General features: G+C 48.1%; 1 protein-coding gene across 1 annotated transcript in view; it reads right to left on the bottom strand.

The window, feature by feature from the left end:
* RACGAP1 (Rac GTPase activating protein 1) overlaps nucleotides 1-13,969 on the bottom strand; it is a 186,662-nt gene that overhangs the window by 31,902 nt on the left and 140,791 nt on the right. The window contains exons 12-13 of the mRNA XM_029595020.1: nucleotides 10,202-10,206; nucleotides 5,113-5,312 (exon numbers count right to left, since the gene is read on the bottom strand). Of these exons, the coding sequence (XP_029450880.1) occupies nucleotides 5,113-5,312; nucleotides 10,202-10,206 (205 nt within the window). The remainder of the gene's footprint in view (nucleotides 1-5,112; nucleotides 5,313-10,201; nucleotides 10,207-13,969) is intronic.

Raw genomic sequence — 13,969 nt, 5'->3', positions numbered from 1 at the left:
TTCAGGCTCCAGGATGGACAGACCGGACAAGAAGATTCAAATGCTTCGCCCCTCGAAGAAAATGGACCAAACCCAGATGTGACGCGAGGGAACTACCATTAAGCTTGCCTAGGACACACCCCAAGGCTGCCCTTGGACCCAAAGGGAATTAAAGGACAATCCTTTAGCTAAGCCTTTCTGTAAAAAAGCCAGAATCTGTGGCAACGAAGAATGGCGGGGAAGGACGCCCTGCTCCTTGCACCATAACTCGAACACCTTCCATACTCTAACATATGTCAAGAGGTAGAAGGGTTTACGTGCTTGCAGAAGGGTAGTAATGACATCCTCCTGATAACCTCTTTTTCTCAATCGCCTCCTTTCAAAAGCCAGCCTTTCAAAAGCGATCCACCTGATCGAAAAATATAAGGCCTTGATGTAGCAAATGGGAAAGATGACCCAACCTGAGGGGACCGTCCACCGCCAGATTGATTAGGTCCGCGAACCATGGGCGCCGAGGCCATTCCAAAGCTACCAGGATTACCTTCCTGGGTGAACCTCTATTTGGCGCAGAACTTTGCCGACTAGCGGCCAAGGAGGAAGACAGGAGAACCGTGGTCTGCCACGGAAGAAACCAACGCGTCTACCCCTTCTGCTCCGTGTTACCGTCTGCGACTGAAAAAGCGAGGGGCCTTGGCATTCCTTTGAGTTGCCAAATCCAGATGGGGTAAGCCCCATTTGCGAATGATGAGGGCCATCGCTACCTTGGAGAGTTCCCACTTTCCGGGATCGATCCGTCGACTCAAGTAATCTGCTTGCACGTTGTCTGTGCCTGCAATGTGTGATGCTGCCAGAATGGAGAGATTCTTCTCTGCCCAGTCCATGAGTTGCTCCACCTCTGCGGCTACCGGGCGACTTTTGGTGCCGCCCTGTCGGTTGATATAGGCCACCGTCGTCGCATCGTCAGACAGCACTTGGACTGCCCGATTGCGTACAATCGGCAGAAAGAGTTGTAGCACCAAACAAACTGCCTTCGGCTCCAGGTGACTGATGGACCACTGCGTCTCCTCCGGCGACCAGGTTCCTTGGACTGCCCGTGATTGGCAGACTGCTCCCCAACCGGAAAGGCTGGCATCCATGGTAATTACTATCCACTGAGGAACTTAGAGATACACTCCCCGACACAGGTGTTCTGGAATCAGCCACCAGCCAAGACTGGATCTTGCAGCAATGGGATTTGAAACTCTTCTGACTTTGGATCCCATCGAGAAAACAATGCTCTCCGTAATGTCTCATATGAGCAGACACCCAAGGGACCAACTCCAGTGTGGATGCCATGGAACAGAAGACCTGCAAATAGTCCCAAACTTTGGGGATAGGAAGAGACAACAGGCGGCGGATTTGTTGCGTCAACTTGAAGATCCGGTCAGCTTGGAGGAATACCTTCCCCACTCGGGTATCGAATCAGTCTCCCAAGAAGTCAGATACCTGAGACTGAAAAGGTTGCTTTTCGCCTGACTACCCATCCCAGAGACTCCAGGAGACCCACAACTCTGTTGACCGCTGCCTCGCAAAGCACCTTAGACTTCGCCCGGATGAGCCAGTTGTCCAGATACGGGTGAAACTAGCACGCCCTCCTTCCTAAGGGCTGCTGCCACTACCATCACCTTGATGAATGTGCGAGGTGCCGTCGCCAGCCCGATCGGCAGAGCACAAAACTGGAAATGGTTGCCGAGAATCTTGAATCGAAGGAATCTTTGCTGATCCTTGCAAATGGCTATGTGTAAATACACTTCAGTCAAGTCCAAGGAAGCCAAGACCTTGCCACTGTGGACCGCCGCTATGACAGAGCGCAGGGTCTCCATCCGGAAACACGGAATCTTGAGGGCCCTGTTTACCTTTTTCAGGTCAAGGATCGGCCGGAAGGACCCCGCCTTGGGGACGATGAAGTAGATGGAATAACGCCCCTTCATGCATTCCGTCTGGGTGACGGGTACAATGGCCCACAGACCCAGTAGCCGGTCGAGAGTCTGTTGCATGAACCGCCCTTTGGTGTGAGAACCGCAAGGGGAGACTAGAAATGAGTCTCTGATTGGATGAGCAAATTCCAACATGTAGCCGTGTTTGATGACATCTAGAACCCATTGGTCTGAGGTTATCTTGACCCATTCCTCGTAAAATCTGGACAGCCGTCCTCCCACTCTGGAATCTAGGAATGGGCAGACAGATTCTCATTGAGTTGACTTGGCTCCAAGCGAAGCAGAACCAGCACTCTCCCTAGCAGGCCCTTGGCCTCGAAAGGAATGAGACCAGAGCTGCACCCTGCCCACGGGCTATCGCTGAGTTGCTACAGGTTCCTATTCTGCCGGAATCTTCTTTGGCCCTGAAACAGAGCGCGGGCCATAGAGAAGCCCCTGGAGGGTTCTAGGCCTGTCCTCTGGAAGCCTGTGAACCTTATTTTCGCCCAGCAACTTCATCAACTGCTCCAAATCCTGTCCAAAAAAAAACACACCTTCACTTGAACGGTAAAGAACTCAACTAGGCCTTAGAAGAGACATCAGTGGACCAGTTGCGGAACCAGAGAAGTCTCCTGGCTGAGACTGCAGATGCCCATGGTCCTGAAAGAAGTCCTTAGGAGGTCATAAGCACCCACCCCATATGCGACCACTGCCTCCAGGTGCTCTGCCTGGACAGATTCATGAGGCGGGAGCTCTTGGGAAGATAACTGTTGAACCCATCGTAAGCTCGCCCAGAGCATAAAGCTACTGCAAACGGCCGCACGAATACCCAGAGCGGAAACCTCAAAAATCCTCTTTAGGAGAACCTCGAGCTTTCTATCTTGGAGATCCTTCAGAGCCGCCGCTCCAGCCACTGGGATCGTAGTCCTCTTTGTGACCGCCTACACAGAAGCTTCCACCTTGGGAAACCTCAGGAGCTCCAAGATCTCCTCGGGCAACGGATACAATTGCTCCATCACTCGACCCACTCTGAGGCCTGCTTCCGGGACATCCCATTCCCAAGTCATCAACTGTTGGAACATGGGATGAAGAGGAAAAGTCCTGGATGGACCCCACAGCCCAGTGAGGACTGGGTCCACCGAATCCTGGGGAAGGACTTTGAGTAAGGTCCACTCCGAGCTCCGCCAAGACCCACAGAATAAGCAGGTCCAATTCCTCCTTATGAAACAGGCGGACAACCTTAGGATCATCGCCTTCCAAAGGAGACTCCTTGCCGAGGTCCTCATCTGGGTCCCCCCCCAGGGAGGGGCGGAAGGGCTGTGAAAGCATCCGACTGACCAGCTCCCGCGGCGTCTGATACGGGGGTTCCTACCCCAGGAAGGGAAGAGCTCCGAAGCTTTTTTATGCGTAGAGATCCCTGGGACTCCTGAATCCTAGGAACCTTACTTGGGGGCCCCTCAGGTCGCCCCTGCACGGAAGCTCCCTTCTGATGTGCCCAAGTGGCTAGAAACGCTTTGGCATTAACAGCACAAAGTCTAGCGAAAAGGCCTCAGGACCAACACCCCCCCCCCGTTGGCAAGGTATCGTGCTTGCCATCAGAGCCCTCTCTAGACCACTCCCGCAGGTCCTCTGGGCTGCCGGGGACTAAAGAGAGATCGGGAGGAAGGTCCCCTCTCCCCAACACCCTTGGCCTGTGCCGCAGCAAAAGTTTCCAAGATGGCCACCATTCCTGCGATCAGTGGGAACGGATCGGCCTGACTACCCCAACTAGACTGTCTTTTGCAAGACCTAGGCAGCATATCTGAGGTGCCCTCTCCGCCGGGAAGGCACCAAATTCAAAGACCTGAACGTGAGAACCGAGAATCAGACTCCCCGCAGGCAATACAGCGAGGCGGACGCAGCATTTTCATGTACCCGCGGCTCAAGCCGAAATGTGCGCCTTCTGAGCACTCCAGCAGGAAAGCACTGTGCCCTGTGTCCTGGATTGGGCCGCTCCCCCAATGCCTTAGTCTTTTTTTTTTTTTTTTAAACACTGCCTGAAAACCATAAGGCGGCGATCTTTCTTTTTTTTTCCTTCGATTCAACCGGGACTGAGGGGGAGGGACTGGACTACCGGCAATCACCCCTGGTGTCTTACCATCAAGGAGCCACGTGGGATCACAAACCCCAGCTCACCTTCTACCAGGGGAGGGATGGTCCCACTAAGACCTACCTACCCCCTGGGATGTTGGTCCTACTGCTCCACTTGATCTGTAAACTTTACTTTCCTGTCTTTCCTTTTTTTTTGTTTTGGAGATTAGCCTAACCTCAAAACAAAGTGCAGACTGCAGGTTTTGCACCACCTCCATCTGCTGGAGAAAGAGAAATACTGAAGAGATGTAGGTAGCACACCAGGTTAAGAGGGGGCACTCTACAAGTTTTTCTCTGTCTCCATCTGCTGGAAGGGAGGCAAAACCCAGTCTGAACTGATCCGGGTACGTACAGGGAACCAGTATTCCAGTTGCTTCAGGATATTTTCCTTGTAATTTTTATAACTCTTTGTATGTTTAATAGGGGTGTATTTTGAATTAATTTTGCATCTGTACTTTAACATTTTGAGCAGCTGGAATTCTAAAGAAATGACTGAATGATGCATGGGAAGGAAAACCATGAGTGAAATATTACAGACACGTAAATGCATTGGCTTAAGTACAAATTCAGGGATCGCTCCAACTAGACACACAAAAAAGTCACATGTGCAACCAGTTTTTCAGGACCCAAAGTGCAGTAATCCCCCACCTCTCAGAGACAGATGCCTTTGGCTGGATCCTAAAAAATTTTTTTTAATTTTTTTTTTTTTGTTTAAAGGCAGCAGCAGAGTAGAGGCTAAACCAGTTATATCTGGAAAACAATGCAGTCTCAATGAAGTGCATTACTTAGCTTAAAGAGATTATGGATCAGATGGAGTTTGCCATAGCTGCTAAACAGTGCTCCAAATTCCACAATACTAATGTTGGGAAGTTCCTAAGATCATGCGACAGTGTGAATACAAGGAAAATGAATCATTCAGTTTTAAGAGCCTAATCCAGATTTCTCAATTATACTCCACCACCTGATCAGATTCTACATAAAAACTAAGAGGCATTTTAGTTACCAGGACCCAGTGGAACATTAATTCTGTTAAAACCTAAATCCTTACCTGCAGCCACCATAAACGTCTTATTAAGACGAAAAGTGAGCAGGGGCTCCTTGAGATTTCGGAGGAAATCCTTAAGAAGGCCACAAATTGCATGGATATCATCCACCTTACTGAGCAAAGGGACAGTCTTCCCACGCAGAAACTTTTCCTTAAGATCCTTCACTGTACGATCACAGCCTGAAATGCGGTTACAAGCCAGTCTAGAGGGAGGAAACTGAGCTTTAATATCCAGATAGTTATAGCACAAGTATTATGAGTGGGAGGGAGGAGCAGAGAGGGAGAATAGTTTTTGCTTATACATTCCTAAATAAAATTCCAGCGAGGTTTAACTTTCAGTCGAATTAGCCATAACACGTGAGTGACGTTATTAAACAGCGCCGAGATGGACCTAGCTCTCAAGAGCACAGTAAAGCCTTTATTGAGCATGTGTGGGAGTTCCCACAAGTGCATTCTGTCTTGTGATCCCCTCAGTCTCTTCCAGAGTTTAGTGAGGTAATAGACTGTCCAGAGAGGTGGGCGAGTATTCAGGAGAAATTAAGTCTTACTTGTTAATTTCCTTTCCTTTACTTGACACCAGTCCAGAACCTATGGGTTATATCCTCTCAACCAGCACACATGGAGACAGTTTTGTTTTTTAAATGAACATCACTAGCATGTGTCATTTAGAACCAAATCAACCAGTTTATACTGTCAAAGCTACCGCAACTACAAAATATCAATGAAATAATTTAACATAAGAAACAAAACCCTTGCAAATCTTATCTTGCAAAGTTACAGCTTAAATTTATAAGCTTACTACTTAACACTGCATTTTTTTAAATTCCTTTTTTTTTTTAAAGAAGCATTTTTTAAGTTACCCTTTGCCAACATATATAGTAAATATGAACACACCTAAAATGTATTATCCTCTTTACTCTTTTTTTAAATGAGCACGGTTCTTGCCTGGTGTAGCACAAGTAAAGGAAGTTAAACAAGTAAGTTTTTCCTCCTATCCACCAGTCCCAAAGCCCATCTAAGGGTGGGTGGATGAATGAAAAAATCCCACTTAAGACTGAAGTACCAAAATTGGCATCTTGTCTAACCGAGAAGGTCCAACCTGTAGTGTTTTAATAAATGGACCCAAAGTCGTTCATGTGGCTGCTTTACAAATCTCCACTGGACTTACTTAGCCATCTTTCAGCCCATGATGAAGCCTGCGCTCTTGCTGAATGGGCCTTAATCTTTGCACAACTCTATGATGCAGTAAATAAGCAGAAGAAATTGCAATCTTTAACCACCAAGCAAATTGAAGCCTTTGAATTTGATTCTTTTTGCGGTCCATAAAAGAGAACAAATAACCTTTTGGATTTATGAAAATCCTTTGACCTCGATAAGATTTTAAACTTTTTATTTTACATCTAAATATTTTAAAAACTCTGAATTGCCCTTACAATCACTTATTAAAAGCAGGAAGAACTATTTGTTGATTCATATGAAAAGACAATATTATCTTAGGAAGAAAAGAAGGAACCGGTCTCATAACCACCAACTCTGTTGTAAACCTCAAAAAAGGTGCTTGCCACGATAAAGCTTATAGCTCAGAAATTTGCCTGGCTTAAGTAATAGCTACTAAAAAGACTCTAAAGTCAAATCCTTTATTGTGGATTGATTTAAAGGCTCAAATGGAGATATAGATAAGGCTTGCAGAACTAAAATTTAAATTCCAATGAGGAAAGACTGCTTTGATTGGTGAACAATTATGCTTCACCCCACTAAGAAACATCCATATTGGCAGAAATTAAGCCACCTTTTATACAACCACAGAAACAAGAAATGACAGCTATCTGAATCTTTAAAGAACTTAATACTAAACCATTATTTAAACCACACTGCAAAGCAGAAAGAATATCCCCTAATTGAGCTGACAAGGTGAAAAATTTGTATTCTTTCAAAAATGCGCCAAACTCTTACAGAAAGAAGGGAAGTGGATCTCTTTCTTGAACGCATCGTAGAAATCATTGGAGAATAACCTCTGAGCTAGCCTTGCCCTTTCAATCGCTAAGCAATAAGAATGGAGTTGGATCCTCCATCATTAAAGGTTCTTGATGTAGAAGGCCCTTGACTTGTTGAAGACATAGAGGCTGATCTATTAGTAATCTCTATGGCCTTCGCAGCCAGTCCGACTAGTACCACTAAAACCTTTTCTATTTCTTAAAACTTTTGCTATTAATGGCCATGGAGGGAAAAGATATAGAAGACTGTAACCCATCCAACTTTGCTGAAATGTATCCATCGCTTTGCTGCCTACTTCTCTAAGACAAAAACCTTCTTACTTTTCTGTTTTGACTGGAAGCCATCAGATCTATCTGATGAGGCCCCCATCTTGGCACTATCTGAATATAAGCCTGAGTTAACTCCCACTCTCCTGGATCTATTACATTCCGATTGAGAATCTGCCTGAAGATTGGATCTGGCCTACTATGTGCTGGGCCGACAAATGACTCTCAGCCCATGCAAACAAGAGATCTGTCTTTTTCGAAAGACCCTGACTGCACATGCCATCCTGCTTGTTTATATATGCAACTGTGGTTGCATTGTTGTGTAAGACTCACTGCCTTCCCCTCAAGGAGATTCTGAAAGTATAATAGCTGAACTGATTCTTCTGGTTTCTAGGTGATTTATAGGACATTGGGGCTCACTTTGGTTCCAGAAACTGAGCCTAACAATTCTTGTAATGAGCTCCCCAGTCCTTTAAACTGGCATCCGTTGTCAGAAGAACCCAATCTGGACTTTCCAAGGGCATTCCTCTCTTTAAATTTGGTGGATGTAACCACCACTTTAGAGTCACTCAAGTCTTGATTGATAATGGAAGGTGAATCCCATAGCCCTGAAGCTGTGGTTTCCAACTCGACAGGAGTGAAATTTGAAGAGGTCTCATAAGCCCTTGCCCACAGTTCTAAACCAAGAGTCGAAGCTATTAAATCTAGAAGATACAGATAACACCAAGCAGTTGGTGCATGCTGATCTAAAAAAGTATTTGGGAGAGAAAGATTCTCTTCTGTGGAAGGTAAACCATGCTTGGGGTCAAATAATGCCCCTAGATGCTCTATAGTTGGAGAGGACTGCAATGGACTCTAAAATTGATCACCCAACCTAAACGTTGGCATAAAGAGATCACTTCTGTCGAAGCTATTCCCTTGTAATATGATTTCACCCTTATTAACCAGCCATCCAAATAAGAGTGGATTAAAATTCCCTTTTATCTTAAAAAGGAAGCTACTACCACCATAAGCTTAGTGAAGGTTGTTAACATTGTTGCCAGCCCAAAAGGTAGGGCAATAAACTGATAATGTTGGCAGATTAAACAATAACAAATTTTTGGAACTCTGGTTTCATTGTAATATGAAAGTAAGCCTCAAATCTAGAAATGCCAAAAATTCACTCTTGCGAACAGAGGCAACAGTATGAAGAGATTCCATATGAAACGAGGGATATAAATATTCTGATTTACTCCTTTTAGATCCAAAAAAGGACTGTTCATTCAGACCCATTTTGAAATTACAAAATATATTGAACAACCACCTTCCTGACATTCCTTGATTGGAACCTGATGTTGTTCAATGTCCTCTGAATAGTGGCAATCTTGACTGAAGAAAGGGCAGGAGAAAGCAGAGTTGCTTACATGTAACAGGTGTTCTCCATGGACAGCAGGATGTTAGTCCTCACACATGGGTGACATCGAATGGAGCCCGGCACGGAAACTTGTTTTTGCCACTAACCACGTATTCACGCGGGGTCCCTCTTCAGTCGTATAACAGAGTTCGCAAAAAAATAAAAACAGAGAAATCCAACTTTGCAGGGTGGCGTGCAATTTTCATGAGGACTAACATCCTGCTGTGCTTGAAGAACACCTGTTACAGGTAAGCAACACTGCTTTCTCCAAGGACAAGTAGGATGGTAGCACCATCCTGATTGTCCAGGCAATAATGCGAGGTAAATGTATGGAACAAACTCCAGGTCGCCGCTCTGCAAATCTCATGAATGGGAATTGCAAGCAAGTCAGCCACCAAGGCAGACATGGCCCTGAGTGAGCTTTGATATGGCATCAAGCTGCCAAACCCAACTGTGCGTAACAGAAAGCGATGCAATCCGCTAGCCAGTGGGATAGAGTTTGCTTGGAGACAGCAACTCCTAATCTGTTTCAGTTGAAGGAGACAAAAAGCTGAGTGGAGACGCGGTGGGGCGCTGTCCGTTCCAAGTAAAAGGCAAGCTCCCTCTTGCAATCCAATGTGTGTAGAGCATGTTCACCTTGGTGAACATGAGGCCTTGGGGGAAAAAAAAGGCGGCAACACAATGGAGTGGTTGAGATAGAACTCTGAAACCACCTTGGGAAAGAACTTCAAGTGTGTCCGTAGGATCATCTTGTCATGACAAAACTTCATATAAGGCGAGTACAACAGCAGAGCTTGCAGTTCACCAACCCTGCAAGCTGATGTAACCACAACCAAGATCATCACCTTCCAGGAGAGTTACTTTAGACCTGACTGGGTCCAGCAGGGGGCAATCAGAATCATGGAGCCCTGAACCTGCTGTAACTTCTGGAGCATCTTTGATATGAGAGGAAAGGGTGGGTAAGCATACAGCAATTCTGTGTCCCAGTGGATCAAGGTGGCATCCGCTATCGATCCCCTGCCCCTCTTGCTGACAGAGCAGAAGCAGCCCCAATTTTCTGTTTTCCAAGGAGACAAAGATGTCTATGTCTGGGGTCCCCCAGAAGGGGAAGATACGGTTCACTACCTCCTGACTAAGGGACCATTCGTGGGGCTGGAACGTACAGCTCAAGGCATCAGCCAGAATGTTGCTCACCCCCGGGAGGTGCACCACCCAGGGGGTGATTCTTTTTTCAATAGCCCTGTCCCCCTGTTTCTTCAGGTACATCATGGTCACCTGATAGTCACTCTGAACAAGAACTACCTTGTTCATGAGCTGCTCTCAGAACACCCACAGGGCATAGTGGATCGCTTGCAACTCCAAGAGGTTGATCTGGAGCTGCGATTCCAGTACAGACCAGAACTCTTGGGTGCAGAAGCCCATAACATGCGCTCCCCACCCCGTCTGAGAAACATCTGTGGTGAGTGTGGCCTGGGGCTGAGCACTCCAAAGAGGCAACCTCGCTCCAGGTTCGAGGTGATTGTCCATCACTGGAAAGACTGCTGCAACCGTGTCATGACTAGAATTTGAGTATGCAGGGCCTGCATAGCCTGACACCATTGAGAGTGCAATGTCCAATGTGCCTTGTGCATGTATAGCCGAGCAAATGGGATAATATGCATGTCACATGGCCCAGCAGTGAGTGAGCGGAGACATGGGGTCCACTGGAGATGTGTTGGGCAAGAGCCACAATGGTTCTCTGCCCTGTCCCGAAGCAGAAAAGCCTTCGCTTGGACAGTGTCCAGGTGTGCCCCAATGAAGTCCAGTTGAAAAGATGGCTGGAGATGGGATTTTGGATAGCTGATCAAGAAACCCAGAGTCTCCAAGGTGTCAATCGTGAGGCGCATGGCAGTCTGAGCTCTTTGTCGGGAGCTGACCTTGATGAGCCAATCAACAAAGGGGAAAACATGAATTCCCTGCCTTCAAAGATGGGCACAGAAAACTGCCAGACATTTGGTGAAGACTCGGGGCACAGATGCCAGGCTAAAGGGCCGACCACGAAACTCAGGTACTGCCGATCTGCCTGAAAGATGGGGTTATGGGCGTACACGTCAGATTGAGGGAGAAAAGCAAGTCTCCTGGGTCTTGAGAAGGAGAATCAGGGTGCCTAGCGAGACCATTTTGAACTTTTCCTTTACAAGAAACGGTTTAAAGCTCTCAGGTCTAGAATGGGCTGGAGGCCACCCCTCTTCTTGGGGATTAGAAAATATCTGGAGTAGAATCCTTCACCCGGTTGGCTGGGCGGAACGGGTTCAACCGGCTGAGTAAGAATACTCAAAGTATCCGTAAGTATCCCTGTCAATCTCCACCGGGGAGAGGAGGAAGCAAGATGGAAGTTGCTAGAAATGCAGCTTGTAACTCTCATGGACGATGGACAGGACCCAGAAGTCCGATGTGATAGAGATCCACCGATCTGTGGAGTCGATGGGGTCTCATGGAGAAGGCTGGCTCATTACTCCCTGGCTGCCAGTCAAAACCCCATGGTGAGGTTTTATGGCGGAAATGTAGGTGCCCGAGGTGGCCTCGGTTGTGTCTGTCTTGGGGACAGGCCTTTGAGCCCTGGACCTCAGTGAGGGTGGGTAATATTTCCGAGTCTGGTAGAAAGACCGTTAGGATATTTCCATGGGGGCTGGTAGTCGGAAGTACTAGCCGACAACTGCTGAAGGGTCTCCTGGTAGTCCTTCAGCTGAGTCACAGGCTCCTTAATTCTGTTTCCAAACAGGTTCTCCCCCTTACACGGAAAGTCATCCAGATGGTCTTGGACCTCAGGGTGCAAGTTGGAGGCCTGTAGCCATGCTGTTCGTTGGTCTCGAAGACATAAGCCGAGCAAACCCCGTGCTTATCGCACTCCAGGCCCTGCTGGACAATAGATTGGAAGTCCTCCTGGGATTGTTAAGGTAGACACTCACTAAATTCCAGGGCCTGCTTCCACAGGTTCTGGGAAATCTGTCCCATGTAAAGCTGGTAGCAAGCTATGCATGCAGTGAGCATGGTGCCCTGAAACACTTGTCGCCCCAACGCATCAAGAGCTTTGTGCTTGTGCCCTGGAGGAGCGGAGGCATGGGTAAGCATCCTTTTAGCATTTTTCAGAGCTGACTACCACCACCGACTAGTGGGGGAGTTGAAGACTGTCAAATCCAGTGGATGGCTGGACTAGGTATACTGCATCCATCTTCCTGTTAACTGGCAGCATCAAGATAGGATGTTCCCACAGGTGGGTCACCAGGTCCTTGAAAATGCCATGGACTGGTACCACCACCACCACCTCTTTAGGGGCATCCATGAATTTCAGGATCTCAAGTATTTTATGCCTGGAGTCCTACTCTGTCAACAGTTGGAAAGGCACAGCACAGATTCTGCCATGGCCTTGATGAATCTTGTGAAGGAAAGATCCTCAGGGGGAGATCACAGTTGTTCCTTCTGTGGTGAGGGTTCAGAAGGCAAATCTTAGATTCCTTGGAGGAAACTGATGCCTCCCCCCCTCACAGGGGTCCATAGAAAGCTTCCCCTTCACTGCAACCCTCTGGGGATAAGAGGGGTCGAAGGCCCATCAGTGGGCGCGGCATAGCCTTCAAGGGCACTGAGAGGCACTGAGGCATCGATAAGCCTCGAAGATGCAAGAACAGTGAAGGATCAGACAGCATCGGCAGGATCGGGGGGGGGGGGTGGGGGGGCACAGAAGGCAGTGGAACCAATGCCCAGGGCCCTGGGAGAGCTGGCAGGTGAGGTGGCACCGTGAGTCTCCAGGCCACCCTCAAGCCAGATGGCCCTTACCTCCTCTGAGTTGCTTACCGGTATGAGGCCGGTAGCGGTGTGCCCATTGGCAGCGAAAGCGCTTGGGGCATCGGAGCCAGCTGTGTCGGTAAGATACAGAGCAGCATGGCAAGCCACTCTAGCAAAAGGCACAAGCATCGGTGGAGCAGGTTCTTGAGGCAGAGGCAGTAACCTGGGAGCTGGAGGCTCAAGGCCCTGCAGGGCCCAGCTGACCACCCAACTGCATGCGTCTAACTCCTCTTCAAAGGTCGCAGAGGATAGAATGGCCTGAGGAGCAGCCAGCGGCATCGGGATGTCCCTTGGATCGAGGGGGACAGAGCCCTCCATCACTGTTGATGGAGGCTGCCTGGAGCCATCAGCAAGGTCTGAGGGAACATCCTCTTCCGCCCTCGACTGCTTCAGAGGAACAGAGGTTGATGCCTTCTCACAGTCTGGTTTCGATGAAGAGGATGATAGATAACTGTTTCTTTGACCTCTCTTGATTCCTGCAGTCCTTGCCCAATCCAGATGGAGACGCTGAGGAACCCGACCGAGAAAGGATGACAGGGATAGCGGATGGTCCTCTGCACCTACTTCGGGGCCAGGCAAAGCAAGAGGCGGCAAACCCAATGGGGTTGAGGCCAGGGCTCCTTTCCAAGCAGGATGGAAGTCCCCGACAGAGAATGGATCTGACCTCTTGGACCTGAAAACTTTTTTCCCATTTTGTCAGACTGACTCGACGACCCTTGGGGTCATATGGGCACAAAGATTGCAGACACTGACATCGTGGGAAGCCCCAGGCAGAGGACTTAGAACTCATGGGCGTCTGGTGATGGAGATAGTCCGGAGGGGGCACTGGGGACACCAGCAAAAAGCCGGTCAATGCCAGAAAGAAGTGTGATTTTTGAAACCGCGAGGTAATAGCTCCACGGAAGAGATTGAAGAGGGACCCCACATGGATGCATGGTTAGCGGCATGCTGGGCATGCTTAGTGTGCCTGTCAATGTTTCTAGAACTGACAAAAGTTTTTCGTGCTGGACTCCATTCAATGTCACCCATGTGTGAGGACTACCAACCTTGGAGAAACTTTGTCTCTCAATTCTGGAGGGTAAACATATTGGATGATATCCAAAACCCATTGATCTGAAGTAATATTTAGATTTAAATTTGGATTCAGGAAGCACTTCAACACCGAATCCTTACTGCTCTCCCTCACTGACTATCTCCTCAGAGGTCTGGGACAAGGCCACAGTTACCCTCCTCGCCCTTCTTGACATCTCAGCGGCCTTTGACACCATCAGCCACCACCACCGTCCTGACACGGCTAGAAAGCATCGGCATCTCAGGAATAGCTCTTGCTTGGTTCAAATCCTATCTCTCTAACAGAAAGTTCTCTGTGAAAATTGGAAACAAC

This window comes from Rhinatrema bivittatum, chromosome 3 (genome assembly GCF_901001135.1).
Source record: "Rhinatrema bivittatum chromosome 3, aRhiBiv1.1, whole genome shotgun sequence".
In the NCBI taxonomy this organism is placed as follows: Eukaryota; Metazoa; Chordata; class Amphibia; order Gymnophiona; family Rhinatrematidae; genus Rhinatrema; species Rhinatrema bivittatum.
Note: the sequence above shows the minus strand (reverse complement) of the source record. Positions and strands in the feature narration are given on the sequence as shown.